This window comes from Hipposideros armiger, unplaced genomic scaffold, assembly GCF_001890085.2.
Source record: "Hipposideros armiger isolate ML-2016 unplaced genomic scaffold, ASM189008v1 scaffold_570, whole genome shotgun sequence".
Taxonomy (NCBI): Eukaryota; Metazoa; Chordata; class Mammalia; order Chiroptera; family Hipposideridae; genus Hipposideros; species Hipposideros armiger.
The window spans coordinates 240,670-260,149 of record NW_017731920.1 but is presented as its reverse complement, the minus strand read 5'-3'; the positions used below and the strand labels follow the sequence as shown (position 1 = coordinate 260,149).

General features: G+C 35.4%; 1 protein-coding gene across 1 annotated transcript in view; it reads left to right on the top strand.

Moving 5' to 3' along the window:
• Positions 1–19,480, top strand: part of GUCY1A2 (guanylate cyclase 1 soluble subunit alpha 2) — a 302,341-nt gene that overhangs the window by 192,972 nt on the left and 89,889 nt on the right. Inside the window, exon 5 of the mRNA XM_019623961.1 lies at positions 8,924–9,409. Within this exon, the coding sequence (XP_019479506.1) occupies positions 8,924–9,409 (486 nt within the window). The remainder of the gene's footprint in view (positions 1–8,923; positions 9,410–19,480) is intronic.

The following is a 19,480-nucleotide window of genomic DNA, read 5'->3' as shown; positions in this document are numbered from 1 at the left end:
AAACAAACAAACAAAATATTCTCATGCGCAATTGGCTGGTTCAAAGTGGCTTTTTACACATCAACATGGCTCTCTATTACAATGAAGAGGCTTCACTCAACCTTACATAACGTGTTAATGCTTTTTTGTAGAATCATTTTTGTAATATTTCCTTGAAGAGAGTGTAGAATTTCCTGTGTTTGCAGGATACTTTATTGGTGGTTCCAAAATTTTATTATAGCTTTTTAAAGTGTAGTTTTATAAAATGTATATATAGAAATGTAACCAGAATTTCCCATGGGATGTGTGAATGACAGTATGGTGACAAAGGCACCCCAGAAGTGCAGGCTAACTGTGGGTGTTAAAGCAAGGAAGACTTTTAGTGCTATTCCTTTAATGTGTGTGATTTACTGGTTGTGTGAGTGTGATGAAAAATAAAGTCATTTGTACTGTCTGGGGTAAAATGCAGTCTGCGTGTGCAAAGTATTAAAAATTGCATCTCAATTTAATATTCCTCGCATAGTGTGAAATTTAGTGCTTGTTAAATAAAAAATGACAGTGAATATAAAAGCAAGACACAAGCTTTTCACAATAGAATTTGCACAATAGAATGCCAAAACACCAATACATTTGTTTCAGCTATAAAGCATAAACCTATTTCCTTTAAATATTATGTGAATACTGCTGTGATTTAAAAAGGAAAGTGGCATCTAATCATAGAACATTAAATCGACTTGGTTATGTGCTTTACTGGCTTATCTATCAAAACAGAACTCAAATCCATTTTTAGAATAAATTTCTGAGATTTAAAGAATAGCAATGAAACTAAATATAAACACGGGGAAATAAAGCTAGCGCAGAAAGATAAAATCTCTGAAGTGTTATGTTTTTGTTTTTTTGCTGAATTTAGTAATGAACTATATGAATTTTGTTGTATCTCATCTCAGTGAATGCAGCATTTTAATCTATGGAATAAATATAGCATAATAGCCTCAGATGTCAATATTCCCCCAGATACATACCTACTCGGCTATTGAATTTACTGTTCAATTCAATAAAGGAAAAGCAGAGTTGTTTCACTTAAATTCCTGCTTATTTAAAGTGCATAGCCTGGTACTGGCAGGTCATAGATATTAAGTAAATATTTGTAAGGATGAATAAATAAATTAATTAATGTTTTTAGTTTCTTTTAAGTTATATTTAGTGCACTTCACAAGAATTTTTACATTGCCTCTTTAAATAAGAATAGTTAAAGGATTCTCATAGGAAAAAGGGGAAAAAATTACAAATTTTTTAAACTGTGGCTATTATAAATGCAGATATTCGGTTGAAATTTTTAAAAAATCAATAACTCTCTGGGGCGAAAATGGTTTTGTATCAAGACACCTTATTACTTTGGATAATTAGATTCTAAGAATCAAACCACAAACAATGGAATGATAAAAATAAATACACAAGCAAAGAAAACAGACTCTTCTCCTCGGCAGTTTTTCACTCTAAATAATTTCCTACATATTCAGCTAAAATTTTGCCTATGTCAATTGAATATTTCTTTATACTGTTGAGTAGTATTCCACATTTGGTTTAACCATTCACCTACTGAAATATATCTCAATTGTTTTCAGTTTTTTTACTATTGTGAATATGTCTTATGGTTATTGATTTCTAGTTTTATTCCATGTAGTCAGGGTACATATTCTGTGTAATTTTAATTTTAAAAAGTTGTTGTGGTGTTTTTGTATGTGGTCCAGGATATGGTCTATCTTAGTGTACGTTCCATGGGCACTTGAAAAAAATGTATATTCTTCTGTTGCTGGGTGGATCGTCTTATATATGTTAGAACCTATTGGTCGATTCTGTTGTTCCAGTCTGTATTAGTTTCCTGTGGCTAGTGTAACAAATTTCCACAAACTTGGTAGTGTAAAATAACAGAAATTTATACTTCCACAGTCCTGGATGTCAGCATCTAAAATCAAAGTATGAACAGGGTTATGCTCTCTCTTGAGGATCTGGGGGAGAATCTGTTCCTTGGCTCTTCCAGCTTCTGGTGGCTACTGGCATGCCTTGGTGTTTTCTTGGCTGTGGTTACATCACTCCAATCTCTGCCTCTTTCTTCACAACCTCTTCGTGTGTGTGTGTGTGTGTGTGTGTGTGTGTGTGTGTGTGTGTGTGTGTAATCTCTCTCTGCTTCTCTCTTATGGTATCACATGGTGTTATAATTTTTTTTTTTTAAGATTTTTATTGGGGAATTGGGGGGATGGGAACAGTGCTGGGGAATTGGGGGAAGGGGAACAGACAAGTTGCTGTCGTTTTGTTCTTCAGTCTAGTTGTGGAGGACATTGCTTCACTGGCCCAAGTTGGTACCATCATTGCGCTCTTCCAGGGCGAGGCAGATCAGTCGCCGGCTTCTGGACGGCCGCTCACTGCAGCTGCTGGCTGCTCACGCTGGCTGCTGGCTACACACGGTAGCCCATGGCAACCCACTGCCACAGGGGCTGCAGCCTACGCCGTTGCCGGCGACTCACGTCAGCCCAGCTCCAGGTTGAGCTGTTGTTCAGCATCTTAGCTGTGGAGGGCAGTGTCACTGGCCCTCATATGTGGGATCCGAACCGGGGCCCTCTGGCGTCCCAAGCCAGTTCTTAACAATTGTGCCACTCGGCCGGCCCGGTGTTATAATTTTTGTTTCAATCATCACATACGTTTTAGACAATTCATGAGGAGAAGGATAATCTATTGTGTTTACTCATATTTTTAGTGTTTTTGTTCTTTTTTTCTTCCTGATGCTTTAAGATTCCTTCTCTTATTTTCTTCTGTTTGAAGATATTTTTTTAGCCATTATTTAAGGGTAGGTCTGCTTTTGTCTGCAAATGTTTTTATTCCCCCTTCAGTCTTTTTTTTAAATTAAGTTTATTGGGGTGACAATGGTTAGTAAAGTTACATAGGTTTCAAGAGTGCAATTCTGTAATACATCATCCATATATCACATTGTGTATTCACCACCCTGAGTCAGTTCTCTTTCCATCACCATATATTTGACCCCTTTGACCATCATCTTACCACCCCTCTCCCCCCTTACCCTCTGGTAACCACTAAACTATTGTGTATGAGTTTTTGTTTCTTTATTTGTTTTTCATGTTCTTTTGTTGCTTTCAGTTTTATATCCCACATATATGTGAAATCATATGGTTCTCGACTTTTTCTGTCTGACTTTTGCTTAGCATAATAATCTCAAGATTCATCCATGTTGTTGCAAATGGCACGATTTCATTTTTCCTTATGGCAGAATAGTATTCCTCCTGCACAGCAAAATAAACCATCAACAAAGTAAAGAGTCAACCAACCAAATGGGAGAAGATATTTGCAAACAACCCCTCCAATAAAGGGCTAATATCCAAAATATATAAAGAACTCATACAACTCAACAACAAAAAACCAAACAACCCAATTAAAAAATGGGCAGAGGACCTGAATAGACATTTCTCCAAAGAGAATATACAGATGGCCAATAGACATATGAAAAGATGCTCAACATCACTAATCATCAGAGAAATGCAAATAAAAACCACAATGAAATAGCACCTCACACCAGTTAGAATGGCTATCATCAACCAGACAATAAGTGTTGGAGAGGCTGTGGAGAAAACATACACTGTTGGTGGGAAAGCAGATTGGTGCAGCGACTATGGAAGGCAGTGTGGAGGTCCTCAAAAAATTGAAAATAGAATTACCATATGACCCAGCAATCCCTCTCCTGAGTATCTACCCAAAAAAATCTGAAAACATTTATCCATAAAGATTTATGTGCTCCGATGTTCATTGCAGCTTTACTTACGGTGGCCAAGACATGGAAACAACCAAAGTGTCCTTCAATAGATGATTGGATCAAGAAGATGTGATACACACACACACACACACACACACACACTAGAATACTTCTTCATTCTTGAAAGATAATTCTCCAGATACAGAATTCACAGTTAACACTTCTTTCCTTTGATATTTAAAAACTGTTGCTTTCATCTGGCTGCCATAGTTTCAGCTGTGAAATCTACTGTCGTTCAAATTAGTGTTCCCTATAAGTAATGCATCATTTCCCTCTGACTGCTTTCAAGATATTTTTTTAATTAGTTTTCAGAAGTTTGACTATGATGTGACTTGAAGTAAATTTCTTTGAATTTATGCTACTTTAGGTTCATATAGCTTGTTGAATCTATAGATTTTTATCTTTCATTAAATTTGAGATATTTTCAGCCATTATTTCTTGAAATGTTTTTCAACCCTACTCTTTCTTCTCTCCTTCTAGGACTCCCATGATGCAAATGTAGGATTTTTTGTTATTGTCCTACAGGTCTCTGAGACTCTTTATTTTTTTTCCAGTCTATTTTCTCTGTGTTGCAATTGAGTAGATTCTACTGAACTCTCTTCAAATTCACTGATTCTATCCTCTGTCATCTCCACTCTGTTTTTGAGCCCATCCAGTGAATTTTTTGTTTTGTTGTATTGTTCAGTTCTATAAGTTCCATTTGGTTATTTTTATATATTCTATTGCTTTAAGTTTTTCTAATTTTTAATTTTTTTTCAAAAAATCTGTAATAGCTTGTTGAAATGTTTTATGATGGCTTCCTTAGAATTCTTGACAGATAATTTTAATATCTGATTCATTCCATTGTCAGCCTCATTTCAATTGATTGCCATTTCTCATTCAAGATATGATTTTCCTGGTTCTTATTATGATGGTTGGTTTTCTAATTTATCCTGGAAAGGTGGCTGTATATTAAACATCAATAGAGTCTATTTAATTTTTTAATTCTATCAGAAAGCCTCTCTTTTTAGGTTTGGCACACAGATCCTGGCTTACTTTTGTAGGCTGTAGTTGCACTGACAATGTAATTTTCAGAGCGTATATGGTGCTGTTTTCATTTGCTCAGTTTATTTCATGCCTCTGGGCCTCGCCCTCGTCCTTTTTAATGCTGCTTGAGGGAGCAGAACAAGTTCCCTGAGGCCAGGTGTTTTAGTGTCTTTATTTTAAAGAAGAAGTTGTTTTCCAACCATGTGGGTAAAGAGTATTTCCTGGCTGGGCACTTATTGTGGTAGCTTACTCTAGCCTTTTGAGGCCTCAGGAGGGGGCTTGTGAGAGGGAGAATCTCTAGACTGTGAGGACATAAAGTTTCTTGGGCTGGGCACTTGTCTCCTTTTTTTTTTTTTTTTGGCTAGTCCTAATTCTTCAAAAGCGAATGTTACTTTGTGAGAACAAAGGTCCTTCTGAAGACCAGGGACATACAGCTTTCCCTATGCTTTCATAGATTATATCCCAGAGATCTGAAAGACCTGAAATCACATCTAGAAGTGATCTTTTCACTGCACTGAATTTAAGTGGATAGGATTGCAAATAGCTGTTTCATCTAAATCAGTAGCAACAACTTTTCTCTTTTAAACGTCTATTGTGAACATCTCATTAAGGTTATTTTGCCATGCCATTGATTCATATTTAGAATTGTTATTGTCTCTCTTCCCCCAACAACCCCCGCAAGAGGATGTCCTATGGAGCCAATCCAACTTAGGTTTGAATGCTGACTCTGCTGTTTATTAGCTGTATATTCTTAGCAAGGCTCTTAACCTCCCTAAATCTCATCTAGTAAATGATGATAGTATAGCTAGCATAAAATAAAATTCTATAACAAAATATAAAATAAGTACTTACCACAGTACTTAGCCGATAGCAAGTACTCAACAGATGTCTTGAGTAGCTACAGGCATCATCCTCACCAACATCATTATCATAGTCATTATCATTTCCCTCTTATAGAGAAAGAAACTGAGGCTTTTAAAGGACAAATAATTGAATGTAGGTCAGTTTGCACACTTAATGTCAGGAGAGTTGGAATTCAAATCCAGGTCTGACTTCTTCCAAATCCTTCTTTCCTAACCATTATGTAACTCTGCTGCTACAAATGATTACCTTATAAAATATGAATTTCCACGACTGCATGGATTCGTTCATATTCAGGATATGCAAAAATATAAGAATATGCAGTATACAGTTATATGACCTGGACATACCTAATTTTCAATTCATTTTTTATTATAGTGGTAAATATTCTCATAGAGATATCTATGCATAAAAATAGAAAAAAACCATAGGTAATTCAAAAGAACTTGACAACCAGGCTTTGATATAGGATGATTTTTAACCCTTTTGTCCAGAGTCAGATACTCCTCTTTATTATGTTTACCAGTTTCTGAAATATGATACATTTAAAGACAGTTTATTTTTCTTATGGCTTATGCTATTTCATTAAAATTTTATTATAATTTAGGATGCAGTTAAAACTTACAGAGACGTTTCAGTGTAATACAGTTTTACACAAATCTGTTTCTGCTATATAAAAAAGTAGTTCATATAATAGTTTTGCACATTGCTAAATTAATAAATACAGATCATGGTGAATTTCTGAATCTATAACTATAATGAAACAAAAACAATTCAAGAAGAATAATTTATGTTATTCTCCAATTAAAATAAAAGTGCATTTATGACAGACAAATGCTCCAAATGAATATGCCCAATTATTAAATAAGAAGAAACTTCACTAATTAAAAAATATTTTAAAAATAGAAGTTTATGTGTATATTGGGGCTTCTGTTTCATGAGTTGTTTTCCTGTAGTATAGAAGGTAAGCAATTATTATTTTTTTCTCTCAAGTGCTACTGATTCAGAGATTTAAAAAGAAAAAAATGCATTAATGGCCACATAGAAATCAAGAATATATTTATGTTTTATAATTTTGTGATGTAACATTCAATTCTGCTTTTTTGTAAGTTAAACACTCTTATTTATTACATATATCAAATAATATATAATATGCATATCTACACATACTAATTCTATATTTAAAATAAAAGAGATGGAGGCAATGGCAAAAAAGAAAAGTCAATTTTTGATGGGAAACGTGGAGGTTGATACATAGAAAGAAAGGGGAAAGAAAAAGAAAATGGAAGAATTACTGAGGAAAATGAGGAAAACCAGTGATGAGAGAGAAAGACCAAATTAAGAAAGAATGTTGCAAAAAAGTTTAAGCCCAAAGAACAAAGAGGAGAAGGAAGAAGAAAGCAAGATGGAGAAGGAAAAGAAAATTATTAGGAAGAACTATGAGGAAGGAGATGGGATGGAGGGAGACGGAGCCCACATAGAAGTCTAAATCTGTGAGCAGCAGAGGCCTGCTTTCATCTTAGATCTTAAGAAAAAATTAATATACTATTTTTTATAATGAAGTTCTACATTATGTGTATCATTCTTATTATACCTTTAATACTCTAATAATGGGTAAGTATATAGATCATTAACAACACTTAATTCCTCGAAAGCAAATCAGGTTTATATAAAGTAACCTAGAAATACTTTTCAAAACAATTATTTTCTTTGTATTCAAACCATAGCAGGCAATCTTTTGACAATCCACTTTGAATTAAAAATGTCCTCTTCATGCTATTCTCTGTGCTATATAAATTTTGCTCTTGCGCTACCCCCATACTGTGATATCTTTGACGGGGAACCTTATTTTATCTTTTTATGCTCATCACCCAGAGCTGTACTAGTAAATATAAAACAATAACTACTTCAATGAATAAATGAGAGTATTGTGTATGAATAGATGAAATACTGAACACTAGCAGAGACTTTACATAAGATAAAATGAACATTTCATTTCACAAAAATTATAACATCAAGCAAAAATTCAATTTTATTTTCTTATATAGATTTAAGTCTTGGTGATTGGTGCAGAGGGAATAAAATAAACTATAGTTTGCTTAGAAATCCAACTCTATATTTTTACCCCATATTTGCTTTCTGTCTCTTGTTTCATCAACCAGCCTAACTACTTTATGCTATGAAGACTAAAGAAAAGTAAATTTATTGAGTACATTCCATGTGGTAGTGGAAAGTGACATAGAGGAAACTAATGTACAATCTCAGTTGGTCAACTCTTAGGCTATTCTTTCTAGGCAATTACAACCATCTTTCTCTCCAGGTGTGCTGAGGTACCTTATTCTAACCCAAATAACTATATCTAAATAGTCATATCGTAAGTCCTCCTTACTTTCATACTGGTGCTCATCCCCTCTGAGTGTTTCTTAGGGCACCAAGCTAAGATAGCATAAATCTGTGTTCGCTAAGTTTTCCATTAAACATCAATTCCCCCAATTCTCCAGTCCAAGAGCACAGGAGGAAGGAATAGATTTAAATTGCTACATTTTCAGATTCTTTATTTTATTAACTGAATTCTTTTAATGCTATCCTGATTTGGGGGAGTTATTTTTAGTTTATCTTGAGCATGCTAGTTGAGTGATAGTTACTTTCTGATAACACTGGCTTAATTATATCTATTTAAATTTTTATTTTTAAGACCAAATAAATTGTCCATTAATCTAGTCAGTACAAAGACTCTGTGTGTATAACTGGTGGAAATATGATTTACATAAGGCCAAACAGTTATTTTGATTCATTTTAATCTCTTGGACTTATTTTCTGAGTGTTATTTTAATGACAGCTAAATTTAGTTATTTTGACAGGTAGATTTATTATAATTCTATTATTGTAAGCAGGTTGAAAGTTTTTGAGCGGGCCAGTGAACCAGCTTCATGATGTACCTGGGTGTAATTTCATTTTGAATGAAAATGTTTTCCTGTTATTTCCCAGTGATCTCACTTTTCATTTCATCATTGTCTTTAGAAAGTAGCCAAGTGGGAGACAAAGCAAATGTTTCTATTCAGAACCATGAATTTTACCAGGCTATAAATCATATTTAAATTTGCTTGTATGAATGCAGAAAGTCAGTATAGCTAATAAAACATTTCTTGTTCTTCCTCTTCATCAGAGAGTACATTAAATTTGTGAATCTACTATGTGAAGAGCACTGATCAAAATTCCATGTTAATTTTGCAGGTGATGGAAGTCAAAGGACAAATGATCCATGTCCCAGAATCAAATTCCATTTTATTCTTGGGCTCTCCGTGTGTGGACAAGTTGGATGAACTCATGGGCCGGGGACTGCATCTCTCAGATATCCCTATCCATGATGCCACCCGTGATGTCATTTTGGTTGGCGAGCAGGCAAAGGCCCAAGATGGCTTGAAGAAGAGGATGGATAAGTTAAAAGCAACTTTAGAAAGAACTCACCAGGCTCTAGAGGAAGAGAAAAAGAAAACAGTGGATCTTCTGTATTCTATTTTCCCTGGCGATGTGGCCCAGCAATTGTGGCAAGGGCAACAAGTGCAGGCCAGAAAGTTCGACGATGTCACCATGCTCTTTTCGGACATTGTTGGCTTCACAGCCATCTGTGCCCAGTGTACCCCCATGCAAGTGATCAGCATGCTGAATGAACTGTATACCCGATTTGATCACCAGTGTGGATTTTTGGATATTTATAAGGTAATGGGGTTTAGTTACTTATATATAAATATATTTTAATAGTAAATTGTGAATTAAATTGCAAGGATACACTTTTTTGTCTTTAGCTTGATAGTAAATGATGGACATCTCTTTAATTTAGAAATATTTATACAGAATACAGGTATTTATGCTTTATGAGTAAACTTTCATTTTGAGTCAATTCATAGTGTTGATATAGTATAGTATATGGTAACTGTGAATCATGATATTGCTCAAAAGGAAAAATTCTGTACAGCTAGTCCTCCAAATTTATTATTATTGAAAAATTAAACCTGTTGAATACTAGGCAACTTTTAACCACATAATTGTCTTTCTTAGAGATCAGGATTCCAATATAAACTAAGAATTTATGCTGGCAGTTAAAAAGAAGCGATAAGCTACGTTGAAATATGCATTGCATCATCAGTTAAATCATGGTTAATCAGTATTTTGCACTGCAAAATAGTTCTGAAAGACACGTGTAAATATTCGTGCTATTGCCCAAATGACCAGTGGCTTTTAGTGGAAGCACCTTAATTTTCCAAGCTGAATAAGGAAGAGTTTTGAAAATGGGTACCAATCACTATTGGTTGGTCTGATTTGATGAACTTATTAATTTGTTATTAAAACCATGGCAATATCTTGAGTGATTCATCCCCATATCTACCTACAGAATAACTCTGTAACCTTATATAGAATTTCATGTGGCTTGCACAATGGCAGGGTTCATAGCCTTATTACATGAATTATAGCACGTACGTTTAATATTGATAAACAGTAGTGAACTGCAGGTTTTTATTTTCTTCTTTAGTATTATAATTCACCTGGACATTGCTTTTTGTAGCATGATCTGCACATAAGCAGTTTCTTTGGAAAGAACCTATTTCACATTATTTTCATAAAGGTGTATCTTTTTTAAAGAAAGGTGTTCACTATTTCCATTATGTATAATACATAGCCAGTGCTAAATATTTTAGTGAGTCTCTTCTGAGGAGTAAACATGCAGTGTGAGTGTATATGAGGGACTTGCCTTATTATATAAAATAAGACTTCTTATAAATTATTTTTAACTTCTTTATAACATATTGTTATGTAATCTATGGTAAAGGTAGCCAAATGTCTGATGCTAAACCAGGAGAAACTAATGAGTCTGCCACTGTGATACCCAGCCATTTCCAGAAGACACAGCAGATTAGCCTGAATTTCCAGCACTTTCTTTTCTCCAGGACCGGGGCACTATTGCACTAATCTCTGCAACCACCCATCTCTTCCCTCTAAACCACTGATTTGCTGTGTTGGTTTCCTCCAATTAAAGTAGTCATATGTTATTGTGGTTCTAAGTTCATTCAACTAAATGAAAGTAATAAATAAATAAATAGATGCTCTTTTGGAAAAACATAGGGATCCCTGATTTAAATATAAGTATCTGCTAGGTTTTGAGAAAAGAGAAATGTGATGTCTTCTGAGGGTACCAAAACAAATTCAAGGTTTAAAAATATAATTTTTATTAGATTTTATGGACATTGCGTCTCCTTACTTTTGAGATAAGCTAGGACACCTCACAGAAAATCTGTGGGAGTACCCTGTACGATCCTCAAATTTTCCTATGTTATTAAGTCATGGACAGTTCCATGACTTATCATAAACTGACATTTATCAGTTTATAGCTGATAAATAATTATGAAAAAATTTTAACTTACAAAATGGATCTACTATTTCTCTGATGCTCAAGACTGTGTTTTCTACTTTCATATATTAGGTTGTCAAAAAAGTCATGATGCATGTTTGCAACAGATGGCACTAGTCCATTTTTGGAAGTACTAGAGTCATTCGCATCTATGTTATTGCTATGTTATTTGACAGCTGATAGTTCTAGCTTCATTCTAAAAAAAAACATTGAGCGATTTGGTTGAGTTTTGGAGTTTTTACAAGTTGAAGATGGAAGACCAAATTGTGCATTTTTGCCATATTTTACTGTTTTACCTCCATAAAGGGAAGAACGTGCGTCAAGCTTGTGAAAAGTTGCATAAAGTTTACTGTGACAATGCTCTACAAGAATGTGAGTGCCAGTGATAGTTCATGAAATTCCGTGTTGGTGATTTTGATCTCAACGATGCTCTTCGGTCAGGGAGGCCCACCGAGGTTGATGACAACAAAATAAAGGCATTGATGGAATCAAACCCACGTTACACAACATGAGAGACTGCAGAAACATTGAACATCCATCACTCAAGCATTCATGACTACCTGAAGAAGCTGGGATATGTAAGCAAGCTCGATATTTGGGTTCCACATGAACTCAAAGAAGTTCATTTGACGGCGTGTATAAATATCTGTAATATGCTCATTAAACGTAAGGAAAAGGATCCTTTTTTGAAGCGACTGATAACTGGTGATGAGAAGTGCATTGTTTACAACAATGTGGTGCGCAAACGGTCTTGGTCCTGACGTGATGATTCGCCTCAAACAACATCGAAAGCATACATTCATCAGAGGAAGGTTAAGCTCTTAGTGTGGTGGGATTTTAAAGGTGTTGTGTTTTTTGAGCTCCTACCAAGGAACCAAACAATCAACTTGAATGTGTACTATCGGCAATTGGACAGTTTGAATGAATCCATTATCCAGAAATGTCCAGAGCTTGTTAATTGTAAAGGAATTGTGTTTCATCGTGACAACACGAGACCACACATACGTTTGATCGCCTGTCAAAAATTATGGGAGCTTGGATGGGATGTGTTGCCACACCCACCATACTCGCCTGACCTTGCACCATCAGACTTCCACTCATTTCACTCTCTTCAAAACTCCTTGTGTGTTATAACGTTCAATTCAGATGAGGCTGTAAATCAGCACCTTGTTCAGTTTTTTGCCAATAAAGACAGATCCTTCTATGAACAAGGAATTATGAAGCTCACTGAAAGATGGCAAAAGGTTATCGAACAAAACGGGCAAATATATCGATTGATCTTTCTTCTTTATATAAATAAATGACCTTTGAAAAACAGAGACAAAATACGTCATGACTTTTTTGACAACCCAATACACACACACACACACACACACACACACACACACACAAAGTAATTCTGGTTCACAAATTCTCTCAAACAGAACGTGCTTTTGAAATTTTAGCTATAATTTACAAAGTAATACAATTCAAGGGCCAGGTGTGTTTAACATATCTTTAATGTCAGTATATATGTATATACATATGTCAAAATACATATATACATGTATGTATTTTGGACAGATGTATAGGGCAGCTTTGACATTTATTCAGGGTTGTGGGGGTTGAGTTGGAAGATCCAGAGTAGGAAACACTAGACTATGTGCTGAAGCCAGAATGATGATGGTATGGCCAAAAAGAGGGAAAGACAAAAGAAAGAGAATATTACCATGTATCAGATAAAACAAAGTATATTATGAAAACTATATTGGGAGGAATATAAATTAAAAATCCTCTCTCTGAACTGCCTAATTCAAAATTTCTAATCATCATAATAATTCTAGGTTATTTTCTAGAAAATTTATACAGTGCTATTTTATACCGTGAACTACCTGCTAAATTTTTTTTAATTACTTTCATGTATACAAAGCAATATAACAGTTAGACATTTACACCCCTCACAAAGTGATAAACACTCTCCCCCAAGCTACTACCCCTCTGACATCTTATATAGTTGTTACAACACCTGCTAAAGTTTTAATTGCTATTGAAAAAAAAAATCCCAAAGGCAATAGGATTTTTTTAAGGACCATAAATATGCTGATTTTATAAAATGAAATAATAGTTTTGCTGGGTTTAAAGTATGTGTGGAACTTTTGTGAAATAATCACAGAGAAAAATACACTACAGCCCACTTTTGATTTTTGTTAGACATGTGAAAGGAAACCAGGTAAAGCTGAATGCAAAGAAAAAATAGAGTGCCCCATAGGGGGCATTCAAAGTCTGCTACTACACAATAAGACTCCAATTTCTAAACTTATGGTTATCCCTTTCTTTCTTTCTTTCTTTCTTTCTTTCTTTCTTTCTTTCTTTCTTTCTTTTTTTTTAAATTGGGGAATTGGGGAGGGGGACCAGCCAAACTGTTCTTCAATCTTAGTTTTGGAGGGTGCCAGTCGCCATTTGGCTGCCGACGGGCAGCTCGTGGCCTCTAAGCTCAAGGTGCTGTGTTACAATCTTAGTTGCAGGTGGGTGTAGCCACCATCCCATGTGGGAGTCGAACCATCAACCTTGTTGTGAAGAGCGCATGCTCTATCCACTGAGCCATCCGGGCAGCAGCTCAGCTCAAGGTGCCGAGTTCAGTCTTAGTTGCAGGTGGTCATAGCCCCCCCATCGAGCAGTGAATCTTGTTGTTAGGAGCACGTGCTCTCACCAGCTGAGCCATCCTGCCACCTGTTGGCAGCTCAGTGGCAGCTCAGCTCAGATGCAGCGTCATTGGCCCATGTGGGAATCGAACCTGCGGCCCTGTTGCTCAGCACTTGCACTCTTAAGCTAACTCTTAACCAACCGAGCCACTCGGCCAGCATTGGTTGTCCCTTTCTTTATCATCTTGTTTTTCTATGTTTCCTATCACTAGGGAGATGATACAGTGATGAATTATAATTCCAGTGGTAGATTTCAGCTATATTAGGCTGTAATAAGGAGATTATGCTAAAATAATAAAAACCTTCTATAAAGCAGTAGATTTAGGAAGAAGCTATAGATTTCACTATACATACCGTCTTTTGCCATGTATAATGCGCACCCACGTTTTTGGCCCAAACTTTCAGGGAAAAAAAATCTTTAGTTTTAATTTTTTAATTCAAATTTTTATTTTACATTTAGGTACCTGTTTTTTGTACTGTAAAGGAATTTTAGCATTTATTTTTTTAACATATTATGGTACAAGAAATTTTATGTAACAAATAATTACAAAACACAAGAACAGATACAAGGTACAAGAAGTTTTATGTACCGGTAACAAATTTATGATATTTACGCATCAGAGAAGGCCAAGAACGCTTCGTTGCAAGTTCAACAAAACCTATTGTCATATTCTAGAGTATTATTTTGCATATGGATATCGTTATTGATTTCTACAGTGATGCTTTTAACTCTTAAGCATAAATAAAAGAATTAAAAACATTTATATAGATATGGAATTAGTACTACTCATAATGTACATCCTTATTTTTCCCTCACAAATTTGGACAAAAATGTGCATTATACATGGCAAAACACAGTATTTCAAGCACTGAAAAACTTAAAGTCTTTACAATGCTTGGCTGTCAAGATAAGATGTCGCAGGTGTATATATATTAAGTATGGATTATAATTTTGATCCAGTTATAATTAGAAAAACAAATATTCAGTAAAAAGTCAACATAAATAGTACACTATATAATATTTTGCTTCTCAAGTTTTGTAGTGTGTAGAGAATTAACAAAATAACCAGTAGCTAACTTTTTAAATTAATGGCATATAGATAATAATAATAATAATAATAATAACATTAGACATTGAAGCAACCTAATGTGGGTTTTGCCATAATTTACATTTTTGCGTCTAGCAAGCTGTTTAGTTAGAAATAAGGGAAAAGAAAGGAGGATGAGTCTTCATGCCCCTCTCAGGCCATTCAGCCAAGGCTGCGGTATCGCAGTGCTATCTTAAATATACCCCCTACATTATCATCTTTTCACCTTTAACCACTTTCTTAACTTCGCTTTTCTCCGGTTCTATAACCTATACAGTTAAGGTATTGAATGTATCTACCTTCTAGTTATATTGTGAGTATTTCAATGAGCTGATATATGCAAAATGCTTAAAACAACACTTGGTATACAGTAGTAAATGAACATGTTAGCTGCCATTGTGATTCCTCAGTCAGTTGTACCTGGACATATGGAAATATGCATTATGTGATTATTTTTTAGGCTTCTGTATGTACCTAACTATAGTGCACCCAGTGCTTATTACAAAAGAATAAAATATTATCTCGTTTAATCTGCCATGACTAACGTGGAGTTGTTAACGTTATTTCAATTTTCAGATAAAGAAACTGAGTTTTAGGAAGGTTAAATAATCAGATAATATAAGTCATAAGTAAGAATTTGAACTGAGGCTTGTCTGATTCTAAAGCCTCCAGTATTTCCACATGTGTAGTCTGTGGTCCAAAGATCAAATAATAAAAAGTAGAAACTGTTTCAAAACTAGGTTACATGATCAATAGCTATAGTTATACTGTCAAGTACTGAGAAAAATCTCTATGACCACCTTACCCAAACCCACCCCTATCATCTCTTCAAGTAGCACATAGCTCAGAATTCTGAGACGCTGCATCTTGAATGTGGGGACTCGCCCATCTGCCATCCTCCCTTTTTTGTTGGAAACCAGCTAGCATCTTCTCCCTTATTTCCTCTCATGGAGAAATAGCGTTACCAAGAAGAGGACAGTGGGGTGAATGATCCCAAGTGCAGACAATGAGGGATATAATTTTAAAATAATGCAACTGAATAATGAATCTTTTTGTTTTTTTTTTAAATCACTGTTCTAAGGCAACTCTGAAAAATGTTATTAATAAAACACTTCCCTCTGTTGGGGTGGGAGTCGGGGAGCATTCCCATCTCAAACCCCAAACTTGCTTTGACAATGTCGGTGGAGTTAAACATTGACCATCAGCCTCAGGCTTGCGATGGGGAGAAGGGGTAGAAAGAAAAGATGGAGCAGCCAGGAGATGCCAGGAGCAGAATTCTGTTAGATCAGGGAATCTGATATTAAAAATCTGAAAAGTACAATAAAAGCACCAAGTTCACATCAGCAAGGGAACGCAAGTGTTCTAAGTCCAGGTGGAAAAGCTGAGTCCAGCCAAGTAGGAAGGACAGAAATCCAGATTTATTTGTTTATTTATTTGGGATTGGGCACTAGGGGACTGGAAACAAGGCAGTGTGTCCAGGCAGCAAGTATGAAAACAGGCACCAGGACAAACTGTGATCTGGAACCAGAGTCTCTTCTGTGGCCAGGACCAGACTTAGAGCCAGAAAATGTGTAGGACCCTCTCTGCAGTCAAATGGGAACCAAATACAGCAACTTCATAAAGGATACAGAGATGTCCACTGATATTTGAAATACCAAAGCAGGAATTAGACCCACAGAGATGCTATAGTGAGCAGTTTATTTCTATCCATTCTTGAAAATGAATAGAATACATTGGGGCACATTCTTGGCATTAATACAATTTGAAAATTGCTAGATACCTTGAGTTTTGAAAATCTCTGAAGACCGATGAACACACTTTGTTGACTTTATAAGCTCCAGTTCTCCATAAATACTAATAAAAAAAAAGGCTAGAAAAGCTATTAAGATTATGTACATTTCATTTAATTTATGTATGTAGATAATTTTCTGCTTTAGTCTCTCTTTAGTTTATTATCTATAGATTCCTATTAACTATAACTCCTTGAAGAGTTTGTGGGAAAGTGTTTGTACATTCTAAAAATGAATACAGGTAAGCCCGTCAGATTCAGACATCTTGGTGAAGACCCCTAGCTAGGCTTTGCACCGATGCGTGAGCAGTTGGAGATTGGAGAAGGAGCTATATCAGACTTGAATCCCCGTATTTAACCTCCTTAGTAAGGGCCCAAAGCAGATGTTTCTCACATAAAGTTACAATGCTACAGAACTCTATGACTCAAGAATTTTGATTTGTCTTGACATTTGACAATACGGAGCTACTAAAGCCGGCTGTTCACTGGACCTTCATCCAGGCTTCAGAAAATAAAGCACAATCTCAAAGATATCACTCAAGTGTGAATTGGATTTTGCAGGAAAAAAATGAAATGTTTTCTTTCCCACTTGTTTTGTTTTCTGATAAAATAGCCTTTTGAAGTACTTAGGTTATTCTTGGAATTTTATAAATACGTATGTATCATTTTACTCCATTTCCCAGCATTAAATGCCAGGCCCATTTAGTAAAGAGTGACTGGTTCATTTCCCCCCAAGATTTACATATGTTCTGCTTTAATAACCAATGCACACATGTTTGAAATGAAAAGCTACTGAAGATTTATACTAGTTCTTTTTAGTGGATTCCATCAACATCAACACCATTTCCTTTCACTGCTGTTTTATTGGAAATGAAGTCACAGTATCTTCTAGTAAGTCTAGAAAAGAGAAATTTCTGAAATTAAAAAAAAATTACTCAATTCATTTATTCACTCATTCCATAAACACTTTTGACACCCTCACTTGATGACAGAGCATGACTTCCATAGAAGCCTACAAAATGTTATGGAAATTAGTATATATTTTTAGCACAATTTTAATGAGCAGAAAAGAACTAATTTATATGCTTTAGAAGGTAAGGTGAAAGTTACAGATAAGCATTCTGTTCTGATATATTTTCTACGGGGGGGAGGAGAGGGAGGGAATCATATTGTCAGTTTCAAAATACCATAATGCCCTAAAAATTACCTGACGAGAGTTTTGCCTCATTTCTATTTTTGCCTTTGACAAGCACTTCAGCTGGAGATAAGGGAGAAACAAGGAGAAGGATGGGTCCTTTTTCATGTTCCTCTTAGCCCATTCAGCTACAGCTGCTAACCCCGCAGCGTTATCTTAAGTGCGCTACTTGGAGTTCTCGTCTTCCTCCTACCTTCACCACTTCTTTAACCGCTGTAAATCAGTTACACCATCTGTAAATAAAGAGACTAATTTTATTTACTGCATAGTTATATTTTATGAGCTTTTAAGTGAAATGTATATAATTGCTTATTAAGGTGTCTGGCCTATGGTAGTAGATATAAATATTAACTGTCGTCTCTCGAATAGGTGTTTCTGGGTATCTATGGTGAGTGGGTGTGTGTTTTGCATTCATATGCTTGTATGTGCATGTGTCTGTGTGTACATAAATATTGTGTTGCCAGTGCTTATTAGAAAAAAGATAAAATGCTTATTTGTTTGGGTTCATTCTCTCAGGTTACTAGAATTATGTTGTATGCCAGAGAAAGACTGAAGGAAGGATAGGGAGAGAGGTAACAGCAGGGGGCAAAAGAGATAGATCCCTGAAGTACATTATTTGTGCCATCGTCACCGGGTCCTCATGGACCCTCATTCTTGGAGATGAGTTCATAGTCTGTCTTCATGGATCGCTTTTATGTGAAGACCCTGAGTTACAATATGAAATTTATAAAGTTGACAGTGTTTCTTTAAGTAATACTGACTTGTGCAATGTCTATGACCAACACCATGAAACTGAACATGAAAATTTTCTTTGTCTATATTCTGATATGACATCCTGAATCATTTCCCCTTTATATTAAGAGAACACTTTCTTTTAGTATTGTGGCAAATTCTGAAACAGAAGGCTAAAATAATTTGGATTGCCAAGCAGAAATCAAAATTGATAAAATGTCTTGCTTGAATTTATCAAAATATTTTAAGGTTGTTGTTTTTATCCCTATTGATTTTGAATTTTCTAAAGAGTGTTGCCAATTACTAAGAGATTAATGTTTCTGATTTTTATAATACCATGTGTATGAACTGAATTTTTGTGTCCTCCCAAAATTCATTTTTTGCAGCCTCTACTCCCAATGTGATGGTTTTTGGAGGTGGGGCCTTTGGTGGATAATTAGATGTAGGTGAGATTATGAGGATGGGTGCCATGATGGCATCGATGTCCTTATAAGAAGAGACCAGAGTGCTCTCTCTGCCAGGTGAGGACATAGGTAGATGGTGGCCATTTGCAAGCCAGGAAGACAGTCCTCAGTGAACCGACCAAATCGTCCAGCACCTTGATCTTGGATTTCTCAGCGTCCAAAACTGTGATAAAGAAATTCCTGTTCTAAAGTCACCCGATCTATGGTATTTTGTTATAGCAGCCTGAATGCAATAAGGCACCAAGGAAATGTATATCAATTCTAAAAACAGTCTGGAAATTTATGGTACAAATTTATAATATAAGTCTTTAGCAATTTTTCTTAGTATATTAGGCCAGTGTTGCTAGAATTTCCCATATTTATAAGGATAAATGTTACACCATGATGCAAGTGAAGATTTTTTACTAGCCTTATGGAGTTTATGTCATTACAGAA